Raw genomic sequence first — 24316 nt, forward strand, 5'->3', positions numbered from 1 at the left:
TCCCAGGTGGGCACAGGCCAGTTTATTTGGTATGGCAGTAAAAGCGTAGTTGTTGTTTTTTAAACTTATTTCCCCCTCCCTAGATGTTAAAGCTTCTGATGCTTATTTCACAGCACTGGCTTCATAACGACAAAATCAAAGTTATATGAATCTGGCAAGCCCTGGTGCTTTGTTTTGTTGAAACGCGTCCAGCTGAACACAGGCAGGTCCTCTTCCACAGTTGGTCCATTAATGGCATAGGCTGCAAAGTTCGTAGCCATAGAGAGGTCTGATACCTGTGAAGGATCATAGGAGAACACTTCATTGAAAAAGGAAAGAGGGCAGTATCATCACACCCCCCCCAGAAAAAGTCACAGAGCTACTCTCTCTCAACACCAGCACACTACTGGTCCAAAACTTATCTAACCTCTTTCCTTCTCCATTTTGCTCGGCTTCCGTTGCACCCAATTATTTATTTATCTCAATTTATTTGTCTCCTTTCCAAAGCCTCAAGGCTGCTTACAATGAAAAGAAGGGCAAATCTTATTTTTTAATATAACTATTTTGTGCATGAAGAGTTCTGCACAAAAAGAGCAGTTTTAAAAGTACCGTGAATGTGCCTTCCAGCAAGATCCAGCGGGAAAGGGCAGGCTGCATTCTTACCCATGGCCGGATTAAAGCAACTCCAGCCCTGGGCTAGGAGACCTTGGGAGACCAAAACTTAATAGAATCTGATCATGAGAAACAAAACCTCATTCTCTTCTTTCTCTACTACTCAATGAAAGTAGAGCACTACTTACCGTATTTATCATATAACTCTATGAGAAGCTCTAAAGCCTCCACAAACTTTACTAAACAGTAAATATGCACTTGGGTAACTGTTACAGAGTCATAGACTCTTATGTCACAGGTTGCCAAAGGTAAGGACAGTGACAGATTTAAATGTGGGCCCAGCCCACATATAAATCTGTCACTGTCCTTACCTTTGGGCTGCATATAATGATATACAGAGGAGGAAGTGTGTGTGTGTGTGTGAGAGAGAGAGAGAGAGAGAGAGAGAGAGAGAGAGAGAATGAATGAATGGGTGAATGCATGAATCCACCCTCCCCACAAGCATCTAGAACAGGCCAGTTCTTCTGGGAGTCTTTACCTTGGAGTCATAGCAGCCAGCTGGCATTGGAGACTCAGGGTTCAGGTCTCCCCTGCAGCAAATGGTATTACAGGGATTGTGCCTTGTATAGGGATCTTTTGTGTAGTCTAGAAAACAAAGGAACCAGAGAATGAGGATTTAAGTAAGTGTTCATAGCCACGAGGACCGACCGCATTTCTCTGTACAGTGGTACCTCAGGTTAAGAATTTAATTCATTCTGGATGTCCGTTCTTAACCTGAAACTGTTCTTAACCTGAGGTACCACTTTAGCTAATGGGGCCTCCCGCTGCCGCCACGCTGCCAGAGCACGATTTCTGTTCTCATCCTGAAGCAAAGTTCTTAACCCGAGGTACTATTTCTGGGTTAGCGGAGTCTGTAACCTGAAGTGTATGTAACCCGAGGTAGCACTGTATTAGTTAATTTACATTTGTATCCTCCCACCTGGCCTCAAAGAGTTTAGGCCCTCTCTGGCTTTTATTCTCACAGCACTCCTATAAGGTAGGTGAGTAAGAGAGAGAGAGAGAGAGAGAGAGAGAGAGAGAGAGAGAGAGAGAGAAGCCCAAGATCACTCGGTGAGGTTCATGGCTAAGCCTGGGCTGATCACAGGGCTAAAGGGAGAGCAAAGGCAATGGTGACTCATACCCTTGAATTGAAAACAAATGCTTCAGCCATTTTGTGCTAGATGTCAAATGCCTCAGGGGTTACAGTGCAGAATGCAAACGGCCTTGACTGCTCACAGAGTTAGGTATTTACAAACAAGATTTTATCCACAGTTCATTCACACTGGGAGGTATTTTGACAACATTGTGGGGACTGCCAGACTTGGCATCAGTTTGGAGGGGATCCAAAATTTCGGGGTCACACATTAATGAAGCTCTCCAGACTGTCAGTATTTTGTGGGAATGTGATTTGATTGCATACCAAAACTTCCAGTCTGCACATTTAAAGTGGATGAAAAGCACTTTGTCACCCTAGCAAAAATCTACTTAAAAACAACAACACCACAGGCTTTTTAAAGTTTTGGAAAGTGACATAGAAATGCTTTGAAAACTGTGGAATGAAAAAGTGTTTAATGAGAAGACATGTAAGCACCCTCAAAAAATCAGACTGAATAGGTATAATCTAACCTCTGCGTAAACTTTCCGCCCGCAAATCGCAATGGATGCTGAATAAACAGCATGTGAATAAATAAATGTAAGGGACTAAACCCAAAGATCTGAGAAGTTCTTTTTTGGGGGGTGGGGAGGACTAATATGTTGTTAGATTTGGGCTCCCACCTCAAAATCTCAATGGGTTTTGAAAACTGTCTCCAGGTAGTTAAAGTTCAACAACTTTCTTTCCTTGTCCCAGTTCGGTTCAGAAACCAAAACAGCAAAGGAAAACTCTTATGATTTCTTCTGAGTTGCCTGAAAAGGCTAGCAAGCACAGAGATGATGGCAGTGCTAATTCCTTGCAATGAGCCTTTTCACGTTGTGGAGATGGGAGGGGAAATCCTTGTAAAATAGGGGTGGACAACCTGCGCCATCAGCCTAGATTCAGAAGCCCTCTGCAAGTGATCATATCACACCTCTGACAAGAGTGATCCCTCCCTCCCACTGGATGGCAAGGAAGAGGTAAGAAATGGGTGGCAAGGACAGACAGCAGGCTATGGCAGAAAGAGAGATAAAAAATTGGGATGACCCCATCCACCATCAGCTTCTGCCCTGCCCCGCTGCTGGCATTTGGATCTCAATAATTACACCAGAGGAAATGTCATCCTAGGCAGAAAAAAGGTTCCCTGGCCATATGTTAAAGGATAATTAAAAATGTCATACTGTTGTATCTCATTATGTGCTTCATGGTCTCCATGTCAGTCACTTTCCCTTGGTCCCGTCGGAAGATTTTTGCTCTGGGAGCCATCTCATAAGAGAAGTCTAGGCCGTATTTTTCAACATACTCTGTATATCCGCTCAGATTGTAGATATTTTCATGAAAAGGGACGTTGTAAGAAGGCCAGTATCCTGTAAAAGTAGACACGAAAGGTAAGGGGCATTGGAGAAGAGGTTTTGGACACTGCTTGAAAGTTCCCAAAGTTTTGAATTTGAAAGCTGAACTGCAAGAAACACCAACCCTCTTTCTAGAGCTTGCTGTCACTCACAAGGAAATAAATGAATGGGAAAGAACTTGCATGGGAAGGAATGTAACAGTTGTAAAAGCAAATTTCACTTGGAGAGGCTGACATACCAAAGAATCTCAGCATTTACCCAAAAACAGTGGGAGTCTTTTGAGCACCATCTATTATCATTTACGCTGCTGAGTGCTGGAGTCACCTGCAAACATTACATTACTACACACACACCCTTTTTGCACAAATACAAATCTGGAATTACTGGTGTATTACAAATTTATCCTAGACTATTTTCTAATTCTCCCTAGTTAAGCAAAAGTGATAACTTTCAGCAGAGACTTTTTTTTAAAAAAAAAAACCAAACCCAAACTCCAGAACTCCTAATGAAGCTTTTACCTTTACGGAGAATACTTGTCTGATCAGAATATTCCACAAGTTTTGGGATCTGTTCAACGACATAGAGGGTTCCTTCACCAAGACTCTCTTGCAGTTTGACCCTGTTTGTATTCAGTATCATGTACTGGTTGTTATAAGTACCTAAAGTGAGTGAGGAGACAGTTAAACTTTTTACTTTTGGGACAAGAGGATTGAGAGAATCGTACACAAAGAGATTCACTTCAAATATACCAACCAGAATTTTCCCTTTCGAAGGCTTGTGCCCAGGACTTTCCACAGTGGGCCATCATGTTGGCAATGCGGACTCTCTGCCATGCAAAGAGACTCTCAGGTACCACTTGTTTGAGAAGGGAATGGTTGTATACGCTGTTTGTGGTCTGCAACATGATCAAGCCATTGCCAAGTATGTAAAAGTCATCTAGGGATACCAAAAAACCTGAATACAAAATAAAAGGAGATTGTTTGTTATCCATAAATGAATGCTTCACAATGTTTATTTTGAGGCTTTTCCAACAAATTTTGCTGGGCTCCTGGGTTTGTCTCTGACTGCTGCAAGGCTAGGGGACAAGCAGTTCTCACTCCAAACTTGCTAAGAAAGGACACCCTTATAAACAATTTTAAATGGGGAACTGCCACCTATGCAGTCAGACATTCCTGACTTCATGGAATATTTGGCAATAATGGACTATGGTCAGTTCACAATATCTTCTTGTCAATCAATGAACATAATAACACACTGTTATGAGGCTTAGCAAACTAGTCCGTTGACTGGGATGATTTTTGTAAATTTAATTTATAAGCCACCTTTCTTGAGCGCAGTCCATAGATGTATAGCAGGGGAGGGGAGGTGTCAGTTCTGCAGGATCTATTTCATATTTTAGTGGAACTCCAAGATCCGCTGTCTGGAGCTAAGAATGAAAGGAACCAATGCCTCTAAACAGCTGAACACAGAGCTCACAGACCTTCCACACAAAAATCCATCTCTGGCTTGCCCACCTCTGTCTTCATTTCTGCAGTCTAACTTAGAGTCATTTTGTTGTTCCTATTTTTAAGTGATTAGGAGCCCAGAAATCCTCCTAAATTATGACCAATCAATTAAGGCCCCCATCACCTTGAGACTCTGACCTTCCCACAGCTACACAGGGCCTTTGTAGAACTATGATTCCAACAGATGCCCTCAACATATTTAGAAGTGAGTTATCAAATAATTCCCCATATGGATTGAAATGTATATATGGATGCAATCAGGTAGAGGACATCACACACTATCTTCTGATTTGCCCCCTGTACACAATGCCCAGAGGAAACTTTATACTGCCAATTCTTAATTGGCTTCCAGGTCGATCCACACCGGAAGTGACAGTTGAATTCCTAGCAGATAAACATCTATATATTACACACCAGGGAGCCAAATTTGCACTGGCAGCCAAGAAGCTCCGTTCCAGCTATGTGAATGCACTCCAATTTAAATTTTTAATGTAGTCAATTTCTTTTTACGTTGTAAACTACAGGCTACGTTGTATGATTTTAGAAGAAAGTTTTCCTTTTATTCTCTGCTGTCCATTGTAAAGGCCTTTGGCTATATAAAATAAAATTGACCAGACTGACTTACACCACAACCACCCAGCCATTTACTAGAGAATCCCCTGACATTGGATGAAACCTCTGTAGTCCATGGAGGACCGAATAATATTTTATAAAATACAGTATTAAAGAAAGATGAAATGAATGCTTTGTTTAAGTTAAATGAACATCAAAGTCACAATTCAGTTCCATTATGAGCTTCACAATGGGCTGCTTATGTGACATGAGCTTATAACTCTCTTACAGAGACATCTAAAAACTAAAAGATGGCAAAACAGCTGACATGACAATTTTCTAGGTGTTCACATTCACTGGTTCCACATAAGTTTCTAAAAGGTATCACACAGAGACATGAACACAGCCCTTAGAACTAATTTTGTAGGTTGTGATTCTGTAACAGGTATGTGCCCTGGAAAATAGCAGGGGGAAATCAGCATCCCTAAGGAAAAGTACTGGAAAATGAAATCTACAAGCACCGGCGGCTCTCTGAAGTTCTGCCTAGTCAGCATTGTGTTTCTCTATTTGCATGGGCTTATGAGAATTTGATGTAATTGAAATTGCCTCTTGACACGGTTTATCTACTTCATCTGTAAGCCAGTCTCCCTATCGCTCACTCTCAAGGATCCTTGAATGAGCCCCATAATTCTAACAATGCAAACAAAAGTGTTTCTGATTGCATCTTCTGGATCCAAGCCATGTAGCTACTCAGCAAACCTTGTAGAGAACACTGGGGCCTTGCAGTCTCATTCACCACAGCCTTATTAATGAGAGGTGATGTTAGTGTTTCAAGCAGTTCCCTCAAAGGGCCAGACCATGATCAGAAACAGGAGTGACTGTGCTGAAAATGGTACAAGCATGAAATATAATATAATAAAATACAGTCCCTATTGCGATAAAAAATAAAATAAAAGCATGCTCCATTGTGGGATGTTGCACAGGTAGAAAGGCAGCAGCATGTAGGAAGGCTACAGCATGACGACTACTACAAGCACTGCACAAAGTATTTCTAGGCAAGTTGTTTTAAATTTTGTGCATATAAATGTATACAGCAGCATTCATCTATTCTCACCACAGAAAGTGAACAGAAATCTTCTGCAAGTGCCAAGTGTTGTGTAGTGGTTAGAGTGTCAGACCAGGACCTGGGAAACCAGGATTCGAATTCCCACTCAGCCATGAAACTCACTGGGCAACCTTGGGCTCATCATTGCCTCTCAGCCTAACCTACCTCACAGGGCTGTTGTGGAGATTAATTGAGGAGGGGAGAACCATGTATGCCACCTCGAGCTCCTTGGAAGGGAAGGAGGGGTATAGATGCAATAAACAAATAAAATAATAAGACCAGTGGCACATTCACACATGGATGCCATGCCACACACATGCCACCTCTCTGCACCTCTTCCTTTTCTTAACGTCTCTCTTCCTATACCCATGTTTCTTCATCTCTTGCACACAATCATGCATGTACAATATTGCACTGTTGTTAAAAGCAGGCACACTTAACAATCAAACCCTTATACTCAGCACATGCTAAATCTTGCACTCACAAAGTTTCCCCCTCACAAAGTTTGGAGAGGTGCTGTTTTGCCCCCGTCCCATGTGATTGCTAACTGAGCAGAGGAATTTTGTACCAGCGGTTCTCCACGCTGTGCTCTGCAGGTCCCTAGCACACTGTTGCCCACACTGTTCAAAAGGCTTCCAACCACCCTTGGAGGCAGGGAAGGAGTGACTGACTTTTCAAGCTGCCTTCTGCTTGCACAAACATAGGATGCAAGGTATTTGTTTATTAATACTACCTTTTATACTGCCTTTCAACCATATTCCAAGGGTGGTTTATAAAAAGATTACAGTACAAATATATATATAAAAAACATAAACTAAAAGCTACAAAATTATAAAAGCAGCATAAAGCAGTTGACAGGATTACAACTGCAGTTAAAAATTAAAAATAAAGTATCTGCCTGGCACCAAAAAGACAACAGCAGGTAAAAAAGCCAGTTAAAAACATGCTGTTTAAAGTTTGGGGCACAGCTTTAAGAAGGAAAGTTATTCCATCTACCTTTTTCTACACACACTAACTGGAATTAATTCAAGGCCAGCTAGAGGCATCTTGAAATATTTTGACTGGAGGATGCAATGTTCTCAGTAGGTGCAACACTACAAAAACACTACTAGGCACTTGGGTGGTTTGTAATAGTTTGTGGTTGAAGCTTGTGTGGCAGACTTGAAAAGCAGGCTTGTGATATCCAGTATCACTGGGCTGGTGCCAAGATCACACACACAGGGATGTGAGTCTCCTTAGGGCAAACTCAATGGTACTGGTTCAGTGAGGGTGAGGGAGATTATGTCAGCTGGTGGTCATGCTATTAGTTTGTATTAATCAAATTTTGAATGGTCTTCCCATTTTTATTGTGCTTTTTTATGATGACCTTTGGCTAAGCAATAAAGTTTTGGATTTAGTTCGCTGAAGAAGCACAACCTCCTTACCAGCCCAAATCCATATCCAATTTGTCTAACCAGTCAGCAAGCTTTGCTACATATTAATCTGCAGGTTTATTTGGATTATAAAGCCTTTGTTACCCTATCTGCCTTTGAATTCAAGTTCCTACAGGGCAGCAAACTCTATGAGATTCTACAGCATACAGGCTAGACTCCTGCATTCAAACGTAACAAACTCGCACAGAGTTCCATTCACACATCTAAGTTACCTGGGTAACTGCTGAATGAAGCACGGCCTGAGCTCGTTTGTGGATCATCAACTCTAAAGTCCCAGTGCTTATAGATTCTCAAAGTGGCTGCATATGTGAACCAGCTAGAATGAGCAAATAATATATTTTCATATCCAGGGAGGACCTAGCCAAAAGAAGTAGTAGCCATGTTAGTCTCATGCAGTCAAAATGACAGAGTCTTGTGGCACCTTAAAGACAGACTAATTTATTGTGGCATGAGCTTCTGTGGATTCAAGCCCACTTCTTCAGAAGCATGAAGCGAGAGAGAGGGACAGAGGAATGATCTACCTTGTTGGTCTTTGGCTAGTAGACTCAAGAACAGATGCATCACAACAACAGCAGCACAACCAACATGGTTAAAACATTTAAGACACAAGTTCTGAGATATATTGGGTAAATAACTTGTTAGCAGAACTCCAGATAGATCAGTAGTCTTTGACATTTTCAACCTAGGACCCACCATTATAGAATCACAGAATCTTAGAAGTGTAGTTGGAAGGGAGCCTAAGGGTCATCTAGTCCAACCCCCTGCTATGCAGGAATCTCAACTAGATGGCAGATGGCCATCTAACCTCTGCTTAAAAACCTCCAAGGAAGGAGAGTCCACCACCTCTCATAGGAGTCCATTCCACTGTCAAATAGCTCTTAAGGTCATAAAGCTCTTCTTGATGTTTAGTTGGAATCTCCTTTCTTGTAACTTGAAGCCATTGGTTTGGGTTCTACCCTCCAGAGCAGGTGAAAACAAGCTTGTGACAGCCCTTGAGATATTGAAAGATGGCTATCATATCTCCTCTCAGTCTCCTCTTTTCCAGGCTAAAAATGCCCAGCTCCTTCAACCGTTCCTCACCCATTTATCATCTTAGATTAAAGGTGAGTCTTGGGTTGGAAAAAGTTGAAGACTGAAGATCCAGAGTCCTACTAACTAGCTGCAATCCGGCAATGCACTGCTAGCAATTCATCCAATTATTTTTATTCTTTTAAAAGGAAATAGCACCCATATCCCTGAATCGGATATTCCTTGTAACATTTTTGTTCAGCCTTTTCAATTGCCTGTCAAAACACTGTCAGTAGGGCGCATCTTAACCCTTCCATTTACTTATATTTGAATTCTTATGTTGCACATCTGCTTAGATTCCATATCAGAATACCTGTTGTATATTTCTAAGGTGTATATGAATAATTTATAAATCCAAAATTCTCTCTCCAGTAATATATTTTTGTTTGGTATTTGCCATTTCTGTGAACATCAGTTTTAGTAAAATATGCATTTTATGCAAACATTGGTCTGATTGAGACAGGCAATTCTTAGGACTTGACTTTTCTTTCAAACTATTGAATATCCAGTATCTTGATTACATTTTTGACTGGGACACTTCTGAAATTTTCTCCCAGAATAAAGTGGGGCTATTTTAGAGAGAACAGACAATGACAATTATTATTTTTATTTAAAAAAAAGTATAGTAAAACCAACAGTATGAGATTAAATTATCAATGCTATGTATGCATAAGGCTTAGAAAAATGGGGTACAAAGTATAAATTCAATTTTGGGGTGCAGTTGGTTACATCTTTTCTTTTAGGCCTAAAGGTAGAAACAGGAATGTTGTTGGTCTCACCTTAATCAGAGCAGAGCAATGGCCCATATCCCATAGGTACTGTGTAGAGTCTCCTGTCATTAAATTAGTCATTGCTGAACCTGAGAATAAGGCAGGAATGAGGTCAAGCAGATCTCCAACTGCATTCAGGAAATAGACTTGGAAGGGAGTGAGAGGCTGGAAGTAAAGAGAGATGAGATATTTGCAATTTTAGACTCAAGTTTGCCATGACAGTGGTACCCAACACAGTAATAGCTGTCCATGCCTGAATGACTTTTTTTTCCAAGGAGGGAGTCTGAAGAACCAAGTCAAGTGACAAGTAATGAAGTTTTAGTACTAGTGCACAAATAAAAAGTTAACAAATTACCAGGCCTGGATATAGTACTGGCCTGAAATTTCTTGAAAAGATCAGATGTGAAACTGCCATTTTTCTGCAAAAAGGATATGCAACATCACCAATGTTGGCCTCTTTACTCAAGAGCTGAAAATCAGCCACTGCAATGCCAATTTTGAAAAGGGGTTCGTTGAGGAACTCGATTAACAATATGGCTGCCATGTAGATGGTGAACATGGTTCTGGTTCCCTCAGAAGAGGTGACTGTCCATTAATAGCAATTTTGCATCCCATTCTCTTTATACTGAGAATGTAGCTGAGAGGGTAGCGCACATGCTTTACATGCAAGGAGTCCCAGATTTTATCCCTGGCATCTCCAAGTTGGGCCAAGAAGGACTCCTGCCTGGGACCCCAGAGAGTCAAGTATTGACAATACTAAGCTAGAAGAACCAATGATTTGACTTGCCACAAGGCAGTTTCCTTTGTTCCTATGCAGAAAGATGTGGTAGGACAAAACTTCCCTCTGCAGTTCTTCCTGTTACTAGGTAGGACTGGTGGAAGAGACAGAGGGAAGGTGGTTCTTCCCTCTAAAAAATGCACAACTAGTGAATGACGGAGCCAGGGCAAGCCTCCCTCCTTCAGCATGGTTGATGGGCTGGGGATTAGGAGCTCAAGGAAACAATGTCAGCAGAAGAAACTGTAGCTGGTAGCTATGAAAACAGCAGATTTCCTAGTGCTGTGGAATAATACAAGCTGAGCATGTAATATTATGAAACAGCTAGAACAGAAGAGAATGTACAGCAAGTCAGTATGTTTCTTCTCAATATCATGTTTAGAATTAATTTTGCCTTGAGAAACAGGAAATCCAAACTCTTTGCTAATAATTCTTGCAGAATTATCATGACATGGTAGAAGTTGGTTTCCTAATCAAAATTACTGTGTAGCAATAAAGTTTTTCAAAAAAAATTATCCTCTCAGTAGGCTTCTTCAGAATATAGCACGGAATAAGATTGTTTTCCTAGCCTTCTTTCAGATTAAGAAGGGTAGAGAATTATGTGGAGTTTGAATATAAGAGTTTAGATGCAGCTAGTACCAAAATATACCATTTGCCAAGATATTTGCAAGAAGTGGTTTAAGACGGAGACTTTAAACACTGAAATTATGAAATTAAGGAAAGCAACTGTATGTTATGTATACATAGTTCTCTAAATATATTCAATATTTAAACCCCTCATTTCTTTGGAAAATGTGACTATAAAGAAATTCCTTCAGCAAAGAGTTATGCTCTGGTCCTAAGATCTAGACTAATGACAGAGCAAAGGATGCTTGACAGTGCATTGGAAAGGTGGTGCTCAAAGTTATGTGAGGTATTTAAACAGACAGAATAACAGAACTGTGAAGTAGGGTGGGACCCTGAGGAACATCTAGTCCAACCCCATGCAATGCAGGAATATGCAGCTGTCCCATATGGGGACTGAATCTGCAACCTTGGCGTTATCAGCACCTGCTCTAACCAACCAAGTTGCTTGACTAAGGAGTGTTTTGCATGTCAGAAGTTAAAGAGTTATTGGATCTGGCAAGCATGGGATGCTGCAGTAACAACTGACCTAACAAAGAGACAGATGGAATAGACTTTTGTTTATATAGGCATATGGATCCTTGAAAAACAAATATAGGTGATTATTGCCCAGATCTTATTTTGTGAGAAGGCAAAGAGAATGGATTCAAAAGCAGCTCATGGAATTCTGCCAGATGCTTCTGATGGAGCTCAGAACAGGTAGAAGACAGTTTATATACTACTTCTATCATAGTCATCCAGAATATGCAAAGACAGACCAGCTGTTGTAACAGATTTGATTTTATTCTTTCTTCCTGGGTCCCATTTTGCTCTGTGCTGTGTATAATTTCATCTCTTCAGATTGCTGTGCCTCAGATGCTGAAGAGGGAGAATGAATGACCCACTTTAAGAACTGTAGTGCTTTTAAGTATCATATTGACAAGTAAGGCACAGAAAAGACATGTACATCGCTACTACTGACTCGATCAATGCATCACACACAAAAACTCTGGGGGGAAGGTTGTGCACAACAGCGTGTGGCACTGGCCAAATATTGCTACAGCTGGTATCATGAGAAAAACTGCTCCTAATTTTGGTACACAAAGGGTTAATTTTCCAAGTGACTAAATGAGGGAGAGAATGGGATGAGTCCTGTGTATACATTATTGTATACTGTACTCTGGCTCCTGTGCACTCACAGTTTTTTAATCTGTGTACACATAATGTTATCCATGATGCAGTTCTATCCTGTAGTTTCTTGTAAAATACTATGCTTGACATCAAAATTACCTCCATGCAAATTTTGTGAAACATGCACTTCGTCTGGATGTGACCAAAGTCAGAGAATGAGGACAAAAATCCTGCAGAGGTGGGATATGTTTTTCGTATACTCTGATGGTATCCCTACTTCATGCTAGAATTTTCAAAGGGAACACTTCTTTGCAAGATTGTTTGCATGTCTAATTAAAAGCCAACTGTTGCCTTTCAGCAAGTTAAAGTTCTTTTGTTAAAGATCAGTGCGTTTTACAAAGTGAACCTATGCATTCAGAATTAAGTACCAGAGTTCAATGCAGCTTACTCCCAGGACATCATGCACAGGGTGGTAGTCATGCTAATTAATACATTTGGTATTACATGTGTGCACAGAGACAGATAAACAATAATGGATCAACACTCCTAAGTTTTGAGAATATTTGGGGACTGTTCATTTTTGCACCACAGCTCTTATCCCCAAAATGAGTCCTCCCTTATACACAGCTGCAATCTCACCATTTGTGAGAAATCATTTAGAACACTCACACCCGTTTAGGCACTCACACCCATTCCATTTTACGGTATGTCTGTTTCAGCAGTGATATCGTAAAAGCCAATTTTCGTAAGCTCACGAATTTAAGCAGCACTTTAACTTTTCAGTCAGAATTTGGGGGGGGGGGGCTTATATTCAGGCCAATACAACATATTTGTGTTAACTTCTAGTATAATACACACATGTTCAAAATGTATTTTATCCAGAAGCAAGGTCAATGTATTTCAACTGTATTTTTACTTCCAAGGTGCTTAATAGGATCACAGATCTGGTTGTGAAACAATTCTCAACCTTTTTCATTTCTTCTTTGTTTCTGTAGCTTACTTTCAGAGAAAGCTGGAAGCAAAACCATCAGGGGATAAGTGCTATTTATTTTAAATGCTGCTGATCCTGCCTTCATAAACCCTGGGCTCCATGTTTCCTTGCAGTGCTTAGACAAAGACGGAAAGGTCAGTTAGTTATTCGTGTCTCTACTCTCCCAGTGTGAAATAAAATGGCTGAGCTTGGCAATAAAGGTGAAAGCTATTTGTCTCCAGTCAGTTCTCAACTTGCTAATTCTCAATGCTGCCGCCTCATTGATATCCCAGAGGGCTGCCGGCCCACACAACAATTATGGCTACAATGACAGCAGCTGCATGCAGTGTCACTTCCCATTCTGTGTGTGTGTGGTAGAACATGTGCAGACAGACCTTCATCACCCCACCCAAGTTTCCTAAAGGCCTAGAGTTGCAAACAAGAGTTTCTGGAATTAATATTAAACTCTGATACTGTGCACCAATTTGATAGCTGCAATCTAAATGGATTCTTTGATGTAAAGAAGAAAGCAGTAAAAACACCCTTTCAGTTTTTGTGTGTGGTCTAAACTCTCTTTCCCCTTCAAGTGATAAGCCTTACTGTTTTTTGAGTCTTACTGTTTTTTGCTGTCGCTTAGCCCACTCCACTGTTCCCATGTACAGCCCATCCAACTGGGCAATGATGTACCCGGCATGTCTCCAGAAGGGGTCATTCTTGTTTTTTTTTATTTGTTGTCTGGTCCACTTATCTTGTTTCCTGTAGAGAGGAAAATGTGACTTTAGAGTGCGTTTTTTCACAGGCCAGATAGCCTTAAGTCCAACTGTGATCCATCGGCACTTGCTCCTGAGTAAACATGCTTAGCTCAGATCACACTTTTATCAAGTAAACAAACATTGTAGCCTGCTGACAAAACTCAGGTTGTATTAATAAATGTTATTTTGCTCAGAGATAACTAAATCAGGTCACCTTTCAACTTGTTTCACTTATAATTTTATATGGGAACAGTTCGTATATTATATACTCTCAGGGAAATTTACTTGCCCAAGAACCAGGGTGGTGCAGGGCGTTCACTTGCATCTCTATAGACACCGTACACTGTCAACTCTTGCAACATCTCCCAGGATGCTTCTAGAGGATTGTCTATTTCAAACAAAAATCCATTAATGTTGTGCAACCTTAAAGACTTAAGAAATTTATTGTGGCACAATATTTTCCTGAATCAACTTGTTCAGCAAAAACAAGAAAATATCACCAGGGTGACTGGAACTTCTAGGCAACTTTTGTTCCTATTTGTGAAAAGAGCATTTTATTTTTATAACATACCGCATAAAATCTTTAACTTTTCTCTCAATGAGGACATTCTTAATCAGCTGTGTATACAGGTTTGCAAGATGGTCACACATGTGTCTGGGGGGGAAAAAGAGGAGGGAAATGTTATAAATACAAATACCCACTGTCCATTAGACAATGGTCTTGGACCTCATGGCCCTGGCTACATTTGGACTTATTTTCCTATAGACCTCAGTTTTGTGTGGATACCTATATGGGCATTTGGAGAACTTATATTAACTTACATGTTTAACCCAAGAAGTATGTGCTGATGGTTACTGAATTCACATTGTGAAGTGATGGCTGTTAATTTTATTTTATTGCTTTAAAAAAAAAAAGTTTTGCTAAATTTGCAAAGGTCTGGAACATTCCATGCCTCCTGACCCCTTGCTCAGCTAGTCCACGGTCCTTGCACCACCACCTACCCACTTCTTGTAGCAAGCAGGACTTTAGCTTTGGCCAACAACTTCTAGAAGAAGAGATGGGCAAGCAAAGATATTGGCATAGTAGGAGGGTGAGGCAACTATAACCTCTCTCACTGGTTCATACTTCTGAAGAAACAAGCATAATATCTAGGTTGGCATGTTATCCCCACTTCCCACATGTCCAGTAGAGCATAATGACACACCACTCAGTATAGCGTTATAGCACACCTGGAAGCGCTCCAGGAAAAGAAAAGTACCATTAGCCATGCAACACCCAGCTCGTTGGAACTTGTCCCAATCCGCTGATGAAACCCAGCAGGAGCTAGAACAGCCCAGCTCAAAAGGCGTTCCTCATCCCACAAATTATAGCTCAAACTATGAAAATGCATTTTTTAAAAAAAACAATAGACCATCTGCTTCTTGGCCAAATGTCCAGCATGTATCTCAAGTCATACGTCATGCGTTGTGATACATTCATAATGAATGCTGACAGTAATGAATGTTGATATGAAGTCCCAAATTGGTTTTGGCAAGATGGGCCCAGAACACTAACCAAATATCCAGTTTATCCCAAGTTTTGAATAAGATACCACATTTCATCTAATAAGTTTGGATGCCTCTGAAGTCACACCATGGCAGTACAGATCATTTCCGTCCCATCCACTCCACCCATTACTTTGAGGCCAAGTGAACATTAAGACGCTTTGTCCAGCCATGTTTAATAACACATATGATGCCATAAACCACATTCAGAAATAAATTGTGGATAATGTGTATTTTACTTATAGCTGATCACAGACAGATTTCAGGAACCTGAACGCTATTATAGTACAATGTAGCTCTCTCTTAATGAACAATTACATCCCCCATATACCTAGAATTCCCTTCCAGCTACTGTTAAGCAAGCATCTTCAATATTAAATTTTACACATTTACTAAAACTTACTATTCGTGTTCCCTGATGTGTGACTCAGCTATTTATTATTTGTGTATTACAGATGATTCAAATGTATATTGCTTTACATGGTTCCATGTTTGTTCACTGAATACACGTTTTATGATTAAAAGGAAAATAGATCGGTAACAATAAATATACAATGAGCTCAGTTGGCTCTTCTTCTCTTCTAACATGTATACTTGTAATGCCCCCACCAGATGACTCCATTTAGTTTTCAGAGGTACTTACGAAGCAGTGAGATAGCCCTCCAAGTAACCTGCAGCATACATGAGGTCTTCATTGCTTATGGGCTGGTTACCATAGCCTGCTTTGATCTCAAGAACCCCCCATCCTGTAGACTGTACAGTGTCATTATAATAGCCATAAGCATCACCATTCTTATCCAATACATCCTTAACCTGGAAGGTCTTCTCAGTTTTCTGCCAATATACGGTGGCATAGTGAGTATCTGTAAATAATTCAAGGAGAAAATTGGAAAAATAGAATACCATACTGCAAATGGCAGTCCCGTAAAGTACTGGATAACTCATTTCAATAGGAAAATATAGATCCACGGGTGGTTCCTTTTTAAAAAAAACAAAACATATTTTTATTAAAGATTTATTGGTTTACTAAAGTATGTGCAATGTCTCTTTTTTCAAGTTACATTTTCTACAGATCAGTTTCATTTGTTGAAACATTAGTGTTACTTTAGGAAGAAAAGCGGGAAAGAGGTGGACTGAGTGGGGGTGGGGTTGGGTGGCAATGTTTCTGTTATTCCATGGGTGGTTTCCAAATTACACTCAGAGTAAGGTAAAGGTAAAGGTAAAGGACCCCTGACAGTTAAGTCCAGTCACGAACCTGCGGCACTCATCTCGCTTTACTGGCTGAGGGAGCCCACGTTTGTCCACAGACAGTTTTTCCGGGTCATGTGGCCAGCATGACTAAGCAGTTTCTGGCGAAACCAGAGCATTGCACGGAAACGCAGTTTACCTTCCCACCGGAGCGGTCCCTATTTATCTACTTGCAATTTGACGTGCTTTTGAACTGCTAGGTTGGCAGGAGCTGGGACCGAGCAACGGGAGCTCACCCCGTCGCAGGGATTCGAACTGCCGACCTTCCAATCAGCAAGCCCTACAGTCAGAGTAGAGCCACTTACAGTAAATAAATTAACTTCAATTACTCAAATCCATTTATTTCAATAGTCTGGGTATGATTTTGCTGGATATCACCCATGGGACTATTAGTAAATGTGAGTGGGAGAGATTTCCTTCCTAGTCAAATTAGTGCATTAAGAACCGTTGTGTGTCTGGTTGGGTACATAAAACAGATTGTCAATAATAAAAACCCATATTATTATAAATGGTTCTTCTGACAGGCTTATGATAATTCCATTAGCTTATTAGAGCTAGAGAACAGATATTTTTTTCTTTTACGTTTGTTGTAACATGGCCATTATTTTCGAGGACCAGAATATATCAACATTAAGAATAATTAGCTCCCCTAAAAAAAAACAACCAAAAGGAACAGTGGCTTCAATTGTAAGAATTGCAACAAGATTTTCAATCACTAAATTGGACTTTCATACCTCCCACTTCCAATTGCATCCCCCCCCCCCAATGCTCTCCTAAAGTCTCTGGCCTATTTGTAGCACAAAAATGTAGAAAATACATGATCTTTACAAAAACAAAACCACTTTAAAGGATGTTAAAGCTCAGATTTCGAAGTATTTCCACCAAAAGGCATCATCCACGGCTCAGCCTTGGAGACTTCAAAAGGAAATGAAAAAGATGTTTTTGTGCCAATCAGAGATAAACACTCACATAAAAATGTTGAACAATAAATGTTAAGACCAGAGGATGTATAGGCACCATGCACTTACTCTCTACATACAAATTCAGGTTTTGAATTATTCTCTTTGAACTATTTCTGGATGATTGTGTAATTTTATGCTGCTTCAAGGTAGGCCTAATCTGTCACACTGATAGCTACAAGAAACCATTTTGCCTGAACACTTTGACATAGCAAATAAAAAGCTAGTTTCTTTTACCACGATGAAAATGTTCCTATCTGATTGAAATAAGGTAACTTACTTTCTCTGTTCTCAACATCTGCATTTTCCAATCTCCACGGTATTCTTGTACCTAATTTTCTCATTAGTATGCTCTTTGTTACGGCATTTCAGTTTCATACCTTCACACACCAGAAAGCACATTTTAGGTGACAAAACCACTTGAGAGCTTTTATCTTAAACATTGTGAAATATGCTACTATTTAAAAACCCATACATAAGCACACACAAACAAACAACCAACTATACTTGGAAATACCGTACGTTCCATATGAGCCTTGCTTGTTCACAGACACCCACAGAAGGCTTTTGCTAACCTTCAACAGCTATTTCTAATAATGAATTGTAGTGTTAACCAGATCTGTCCCATTTAACTAGGAATATATCCAGACTTTAGCTGCTACGCTGCAGGATACAATCTGATGTAAACCAAAGTGATAAACTTATTTGAATTGATACCAGTGCTGGCCCAATACATTTTTGCACCTGAGGCGAACCCCAAAATGGCAGGGTCCTCTATGCCAGGGAAGTAGGGGTGAGTGAAGATCTAATTTAGTAACTATAATAATAATAATAAAAATTTATACCCCGCGCTCCCCAGCCAAGGCCAGGCTCAGGGTGGCTAACAAGCAATAATAAAAACAAGTTGAATGAATACAACTTAAAAACAAGATTAAAATACAACATTAAAATACTGAAACATTAAAATAGTGGGGGAAACTAGTTAAAACTAGTGGGGGAAACTAGATTTGTATCAGGAACAAGAGAGGAGTGAATATTTACATCATGAATGGGGGGGGGGGGTGAGCGACGAACTAAACTTGGAACATGTGGTGGTAGGAAGGAATCAAATCAAATTTACCTGGTGGTTGAAGTGAGAATCAAAGACCATTGTGGGGTGGGGTGAGTGCTCTGAATCATGCTGGGCGGGTGCAGAACCCAAAAGTTCCCAGAGGGCAGCCCCCTTCATTTCTTCCCTAGGGGTGGGGGGCAGTGGCGTAGCGTGGGGGGTGCAGGGGGGGCCGGCCGCACCGGGCGCAACATCTGGGGGTTAGGGTTAGGGGGCGCAAATCCACAGGTTAGGGAGCGCAAATCCACGGGTTAGGGGTGCAAATTACTTGCCTTGCCCCGGGTTCTGACAACCCACGCTACGCCACTGGTGGGGGGAGACCAGCAGCACCTCCTATTCACCAAAAGGTTCCTTTCAAGGCAACATTTAAGGTTGGGGTGGGGCTGCCAAGGAGGAATCAGATCCAGCCTCCAAGGAACATGCCACAGATGTCATTTCCCCTGAAGCAGCACCTTGCCTCCTGGGTGGGCAGGTCCTGATCGATACCTCTAGTCTCCGTTGTAAGCCACAGTCTCAGCAAAGACAACACACACACACAGAGCAAAACCTGGATGATGCAGCATCCAATTTAACACAACATGACAACAACAGAAACTCTTCGACTAACCTATGTATTTGAAATATTTCACTTAGGATCTTGTGTAGCAGAACAAATGTTCATAGGTCCATTCAAGGAGAGGTGTATGGAAATATGTCCTTGAACACAAAGAAATTGGGAGTCATCGTAGGAGGAACTGAGATTCATATTCAGGATGTAAACTTTCCCAGTCCACAGGATTGCAGGTCATTCTTTTAATCACTCCAGCTACTAGGTTGTAATTACTCTTCAAGGCAACTCTTATTTAATAGCAAGTACAGGCAGTGATGCATGTGTGCTTTTGGACCCAGAAGAGGGCAGAACAGGGGAAGGATGTATTGGGCTTAGCAAGCTGTTGCGCATAGGGCCCAGGAATGGAATCCCCACACAAAATGGCTGGCACCTGTATTTAAGTTCAGGGTTTTCTTTCCAAGAAGCACTTCAGTTTATCAGCCAACAGTTTATCAGCCATTCCAAGAAACAATTTGATAACTTCTCCTTAGTAAGCAGTGTTCCTCAGCAACTTTTCTTAAATAAACCATGCACAGAACTTTGTTCAGTTCAAGCAACTCCAGCCTCCAAGTATTTTAAGTCTTTTATGACAGGTGTTGCAATATTTTTCTTATTCCAGAGAGAACGGTGAGGGACCCTGGGTTGATTTTACACATCTTTCTTTCCTTCACTCTCTCACAATACATCAAACAGTGTATGATGATGTTTGTGGTTTGATTGTTTTGCTATCTTGACAACAATACAGTTGATGCTTAAATAAAATAGATGGAATGATGATAATTTAACATAGCTTTTACATGAGAGCAAGCTCTCCCAGAAGTGAAGAGAAAACAGTCTAAGTCTTGAGTCCTGCCGCACCAAATTTGCTCCTAAATCAGGGCTGACTCACTTGTGACCCTCTAGATTAGGGCTGCCATACATCCAGAAGTCAGACATAGCTGCGATACAACTGTTGTAAATAGCGGACGGAAATAGCTGGAATGTCTGGGAAGTGTAGATTTTGGCCAATTTTCATAAAATTAGCTCAAAAACTAAAGAAATAACTTGTGCCAATCAGAGCTACAGACAACTTCAGATTCACAGTAGCTGACTGAAAGTGAAGCTTTATTTGTTTCACTTTCATCATATACTTTCTCCAAGGAGCTCATGACTGTGCAAATTATTATTATTGTTTATTAAATTTGCATACTGCCCTTCATCAGAAGATTCCTGGGCAATTCACAACATAAAAATACAAAATACATGGTAACAGAAAAACAAACCAATAACCCCCTCCCAACACATTTTAAAAGCCATAGAATGTCAGTCAGCCAAATGCCTGGTTGAAGAGAAACGTTTTTCCTTTTACATCTACCACAACAATGTCCCAGTCTAAGGCTTGTGTGTAAAACTCACACACAGCACGCTCTCAGTCTGCTTATAATTGCTTGTAAGCATAACCTGATGTGTTCTTGCCTCCAGGCTATCACCAGGCAAGATTTGAGCAGTTATAAATGAAGGTGAGGAAAGAAAGAAAGAAGAAAACATGAAATGTTAAGATGACTGTGACAGCAAAGTCTTAGAGGAAAAGGAGGCAAGAAAATGAGGTAAACCAACACCTGCTTAACCACAAATACCATGGGGTGTTTTCTCATTGTTGTTGGCTTTTTACCGTACTGTATTACTAAAAAGCCTCTTAACCTTTGGAACTTAAAAAAAACAACCCAACTGGCACAACAAACTAAGGCAATTAGATATGGGACGACTAATAAAGCCTCAGACACACTAAAACAAACACACTCAGCTTTGACTTGAAAGTTTTTTTTATGGTAACATGCATTTTTGAGAAGATCTTCTAAAAAAAACCGCACCCTTATTTTAAAAATAGATTGAAAAATTATCAATAAGAGAAAAATGAAAATAACAGAAGAAAATGCATCCAGATAAAACTAGACTAGCCAATATAAATTCCCAACCCTCAGTTCTGCTTGTAGATGTAATGGTAATGAACTTATTGTTGTTATTACTAAATTCAGAGGGTCATTTTGTTGCCAGCTTTATAACTGCACCTCAAGGTTACCTGATGTTTCTGTCTGGCAAAGCTGAACCTTCACACAGTTTACATATGGCTGGTGTTTGTTGATTAACTTTTATAGTTACAGTACTTCAACTTAACTACAGTAAACTTTCTCAACATTTCCTGTGAAGGCAGAACTGTTTGGCTGAGCAATTCACGTTGCCTTCCATTTCAAAAATACAGTTGATGTTGCTTCTTTTGGGCAACCTAAGAACAGCAAGCATTCTCTTTTATTTTATTTTCTGATCCTCAAAACCAAAATTACTATGTGGGATAATAACAACTTATAATTTCTATCTGGCGTGAGAGGTCTATTTTCCAACCAAGTATTAATAATTAAAACATTTGCCATCTTGCTTCGCTGACACAGCAGTGAATCGCTGGATAGGTTGAATGGTGGCAAATCTATATTAACAGTCCATTTGTATTTTTTCATCTATTTTCTCTGGTACTTCTGTTTGTGAAGTGAATGCCTATTCACAAACAAGGGAGGGCCAGCTACAGAAGCCAGCTCAGGTTCAGCCTGAGGCAATTTTAACTGGTAGGGCAACATAATTTTAATCAACATGTGTTAATGAGTTTCTCTTAAGAAAGATATTTTCAGGTTGGAAGGAAGGAAGGAATACCGGACTAAATTCAAGTTGCTGCCATGAACTGGTAGGACAATGGGGAAGAGGAAGAAGATCCCAGTGAAGGGTGTAGCCAGGACTGGGACACGCCAGGGCAAGCTGGGGATGGGGAAGGAGAGTTTGGCGTAGGAAGTACTCGCGGGGTGACAGAGGATGACAAGGGGATGGGAGTCAGTGCAGAGGAACCAGAGCATTAGGACGCATCAGAGGTTCCTGTCTCCACAAACATGGCAGGCTCTGAGACGGAGGGAGCAGTGAGAGGAGTGCTCCAGGAGGCTGAGGCAGGGAAGGGCCCGCAGCCCAGCTCCCTACCTGGCCAGGTGGGGCTCACTAGCTCTGGGAAGAAGTACAGTGGTACCTTGGTTTAAGAACGGCTTAGTTTATGAACAAGTTGGATTAAGAACACTGCAAACCCAGAAGTAGGTGTTTTGGTTTGTGAACTTTGCCTTCGTAAACCAAGGTACCACCGTATGTGATTCCTCAACTGGAGGAGGCTTGGAGCAGGTGAGGGTCACCTGCCTCGTCAAGCCCAGATGCTGCAATCAGCAGGCAAAGTATAAAAGGGAGGCAGAGCTGAGGTGATTTGTCTGCTCAGCTGCCCATGTTGGTCAGACCTCAGCATGGATGTGCCAGGATTTCTGAAGGACTGTGCATCAGGGTAGGTTACAAAAATATCACAATTAAAAGCAAATACAATTTACATTAAAAGCCTAAAATAAAACCACCAAACAACAGCGCCACAGAACAGTGCACATCAATGCAGGCTTTTGTTTTGTTTTGTTTTGTTTTGTTAAGGTACACTGCTTTATAGATAGATCTGCTACACCTTTTTTTTAAAGCAGGGTTCCTGTGCTTTTAACACCTGCAGGCAGAAATCCAAATGGTACAGCTTTTCTTCCTATGAAGACATACTGATGGAGAAAGCTGCACTTTTTTGATTTTTAAAGGCATGGATCCCTGCCAGAGAAATAGCTGCATATCTAGACTTAGCATAAATTTAATGTGGTTCAATTTCTATCCTCCCTCTAGTTCTTCTTGCAAGGGCGTGGACACTTTTTTCTGGCAAGAATTGCACAGCTAAGCATATTCTACATGTATTTCCCACCCTCTAGATATTCATCTAGATGTGCAAAGTTATGCAAAGACACAAAGCGTACACAAAAATGGAAAAACAAGAAAAATTCCAACATCACCCTTAGACTCAAAGGGAATCGACAACAAATGAGACCTAAGGAGATAACAACATGCATTCCAGACAAGTCACAATGTTCCATTTGCAGGTTTTCCATCTCCACATATGTTGAAGTGTGATAAACTAAGGAAAGAACTATGTTCAGGATGGTAGCACTACTTTGACACTTATTTTCAGCTTATTGTGGTAATCTTAACTCTATCCAGATAAATATACAAGTGCTTCAAATAAGCACTAACAAATGGGAGGGGGAAACTATTTTTATTTTTTTTAAAAAACCTTTTTAAATCTTCGTTTTTGGTCAGCTGTGTTTTTTAAAGTGTCAACTTTGATTTCTAAAACATGATCAGAAATCATTCTTCCCAAAATCTCTTTGCTTTTAAAACTTATGACAGCAAAGGAACTAAATGGTTTCCCTTCTTCTATCTCCTTTTAGAGGAAACGATTTCTGAATTTCTGAGTAGCCACAATTGCAGAACTTGCTCAGAGCTACCCATTTCACTTTCTGCCACAAAAACACCCTGAAGTTAAAGGACAAGCTTAACATTTGTCATCTTCAGAAATGCATGGTTCCTTTCTGTTATTATTACATTATTTGTACACATTAAACAAAATTTTTGTACCCTTTCGGAAATTGGATGTACAGGCAGAAATGACCGATGGTGCCAAATCAGATATTTCACTGAGAATTTAAGTAACTCCGTTAACTATCCGTTTATCCATTTGTACAACATTGAGTTTGCCAAATTCTGGCTTCAAAGCATTCTGTAGCTTTATTTATATTGGCTCATCAGGGTTATGATTGCAATTAGATCCGCTAAAGAGGGGTAAAGGGACCCCTGACCGTTAGGTCCAGTCGCGGATGACTCTGGGGTTGCGGCGCTCATCTTGCTTTACTGGCCAAGGGAGACAGCAAACAGCTTCCAGGCCTATTTATCTATTTGCACTTTGACGTGCTTTCGAACTGCTAAGTTGGCAGGAGCAGGGACCGAGCAATGGGAGCTCACCCCATCGCGGGCATTCAAACCACTGACCTTCTGATTGGCAAGCCCTAGGCTCTGTGGTTTAGCCTACAGCGCCACCTGCGTCCCTTAAAGAGGAGTAACTGGTGAACAAATGGAAAAAGGTTTCCTATCCTACTTGTGGGCTTCCCTGAAGCATCCAGTTGCTGAAGTTTCTTTTTCTGAGGTGCTGTGAAAGCACAACTTTTTC

At 40.7% G+C, this 24316-nt stretch overlaps 1 protein-coding gene and 1 long non-coding RNA gene across 6 annotated transcripts in view; one reads left to right on the forward strand and one right to left on the reverse strand.

Moving 5' to 3' along the window:
* Window positions 1-24316, reverse strand: part of PLBD1 (phospholipase B domain containing 1) — a 26623-nt gene continuing 2307 nt past the window's right edge. For 2 of the 3 annotated variants that reach the window (XM_083573802.1, XM_083573804.1), the window contains exons 2-11: window positions 15967-16186; window positions 14350-14433; window positions 13644-13782; window positions 9557-9712; window positions 7922-8066; window positions 3868-4068; window positions 3633-3773; window positions 2944-3129; window positions 1130-1236; window positions 1-275 (exon numbers count right to left, since the gene is read on the reverse strand). In XM_083573802.1, the coding sequence (XP_083429928.1) occupies window positions 108-275; window positions 1130-1236; window positions 2944-3129; window positions 3633-3773; window positions 3868-4068; window positions 7922-8066; window positions 9557-9712; window positions 13644-13782; window positions 14350-14433; window positions 15967-16186 (1547 nt within the window). In that variant the 3' untranslated portion in view covers window positions 1-107. Of the gene's footprint in view, window positions 276-1129; window positions 1237-2943; window positions 3130-3632; window positions 3774-3867; window positions 4069-7921; window positions 8067-9556; window positions 9713-13643; window positions 13783-14349; window positions 14434-15966; window positions 16187-17810; window positions 17890-24316 lie in introns of those variants that run through there. The other variant, XM_083573803.1, reaches the window with a different exon arrangement.
* Window positions 18019-24316, forward strand: part of LOC310743528 — a 10674-nt gene continuing 4376 nt past the window's right edge. Inside the window, exons 1-4 of one of the 3 annotated variants that reach the window (XR_014539060.1) lie at window positions 18019-18781; window positions 18958-19138; window positions 20689-20813; window positions 22942-23006. This is a non-coding gene — a long non-coding RNA (uncharacterized lncRNA). Of the gene's footprint in view, window positions 18782-18957; window positions 19139-19245; window positions 19422-20478; window positions 20814-22941; window positions 23007-24316 lie in introns of those variants that run through there. The other 2 variants (XR_014539061.1, XR_014539062.1) reach the window with 2 other exon arrangements.

This window comes from Podarcis filfolensis, assembly GCF_964270895.1.
Source record: "Podarcis filfolensis genome assembly, chromosome: 10".
NCBI classification, from domain to species: domain Eukaryota; kingdom Metazoa; phylum Chordata; class Lepidosauria; order Squamata; family Lacertidae; genus Podarcis; species Podarcis filfolensis.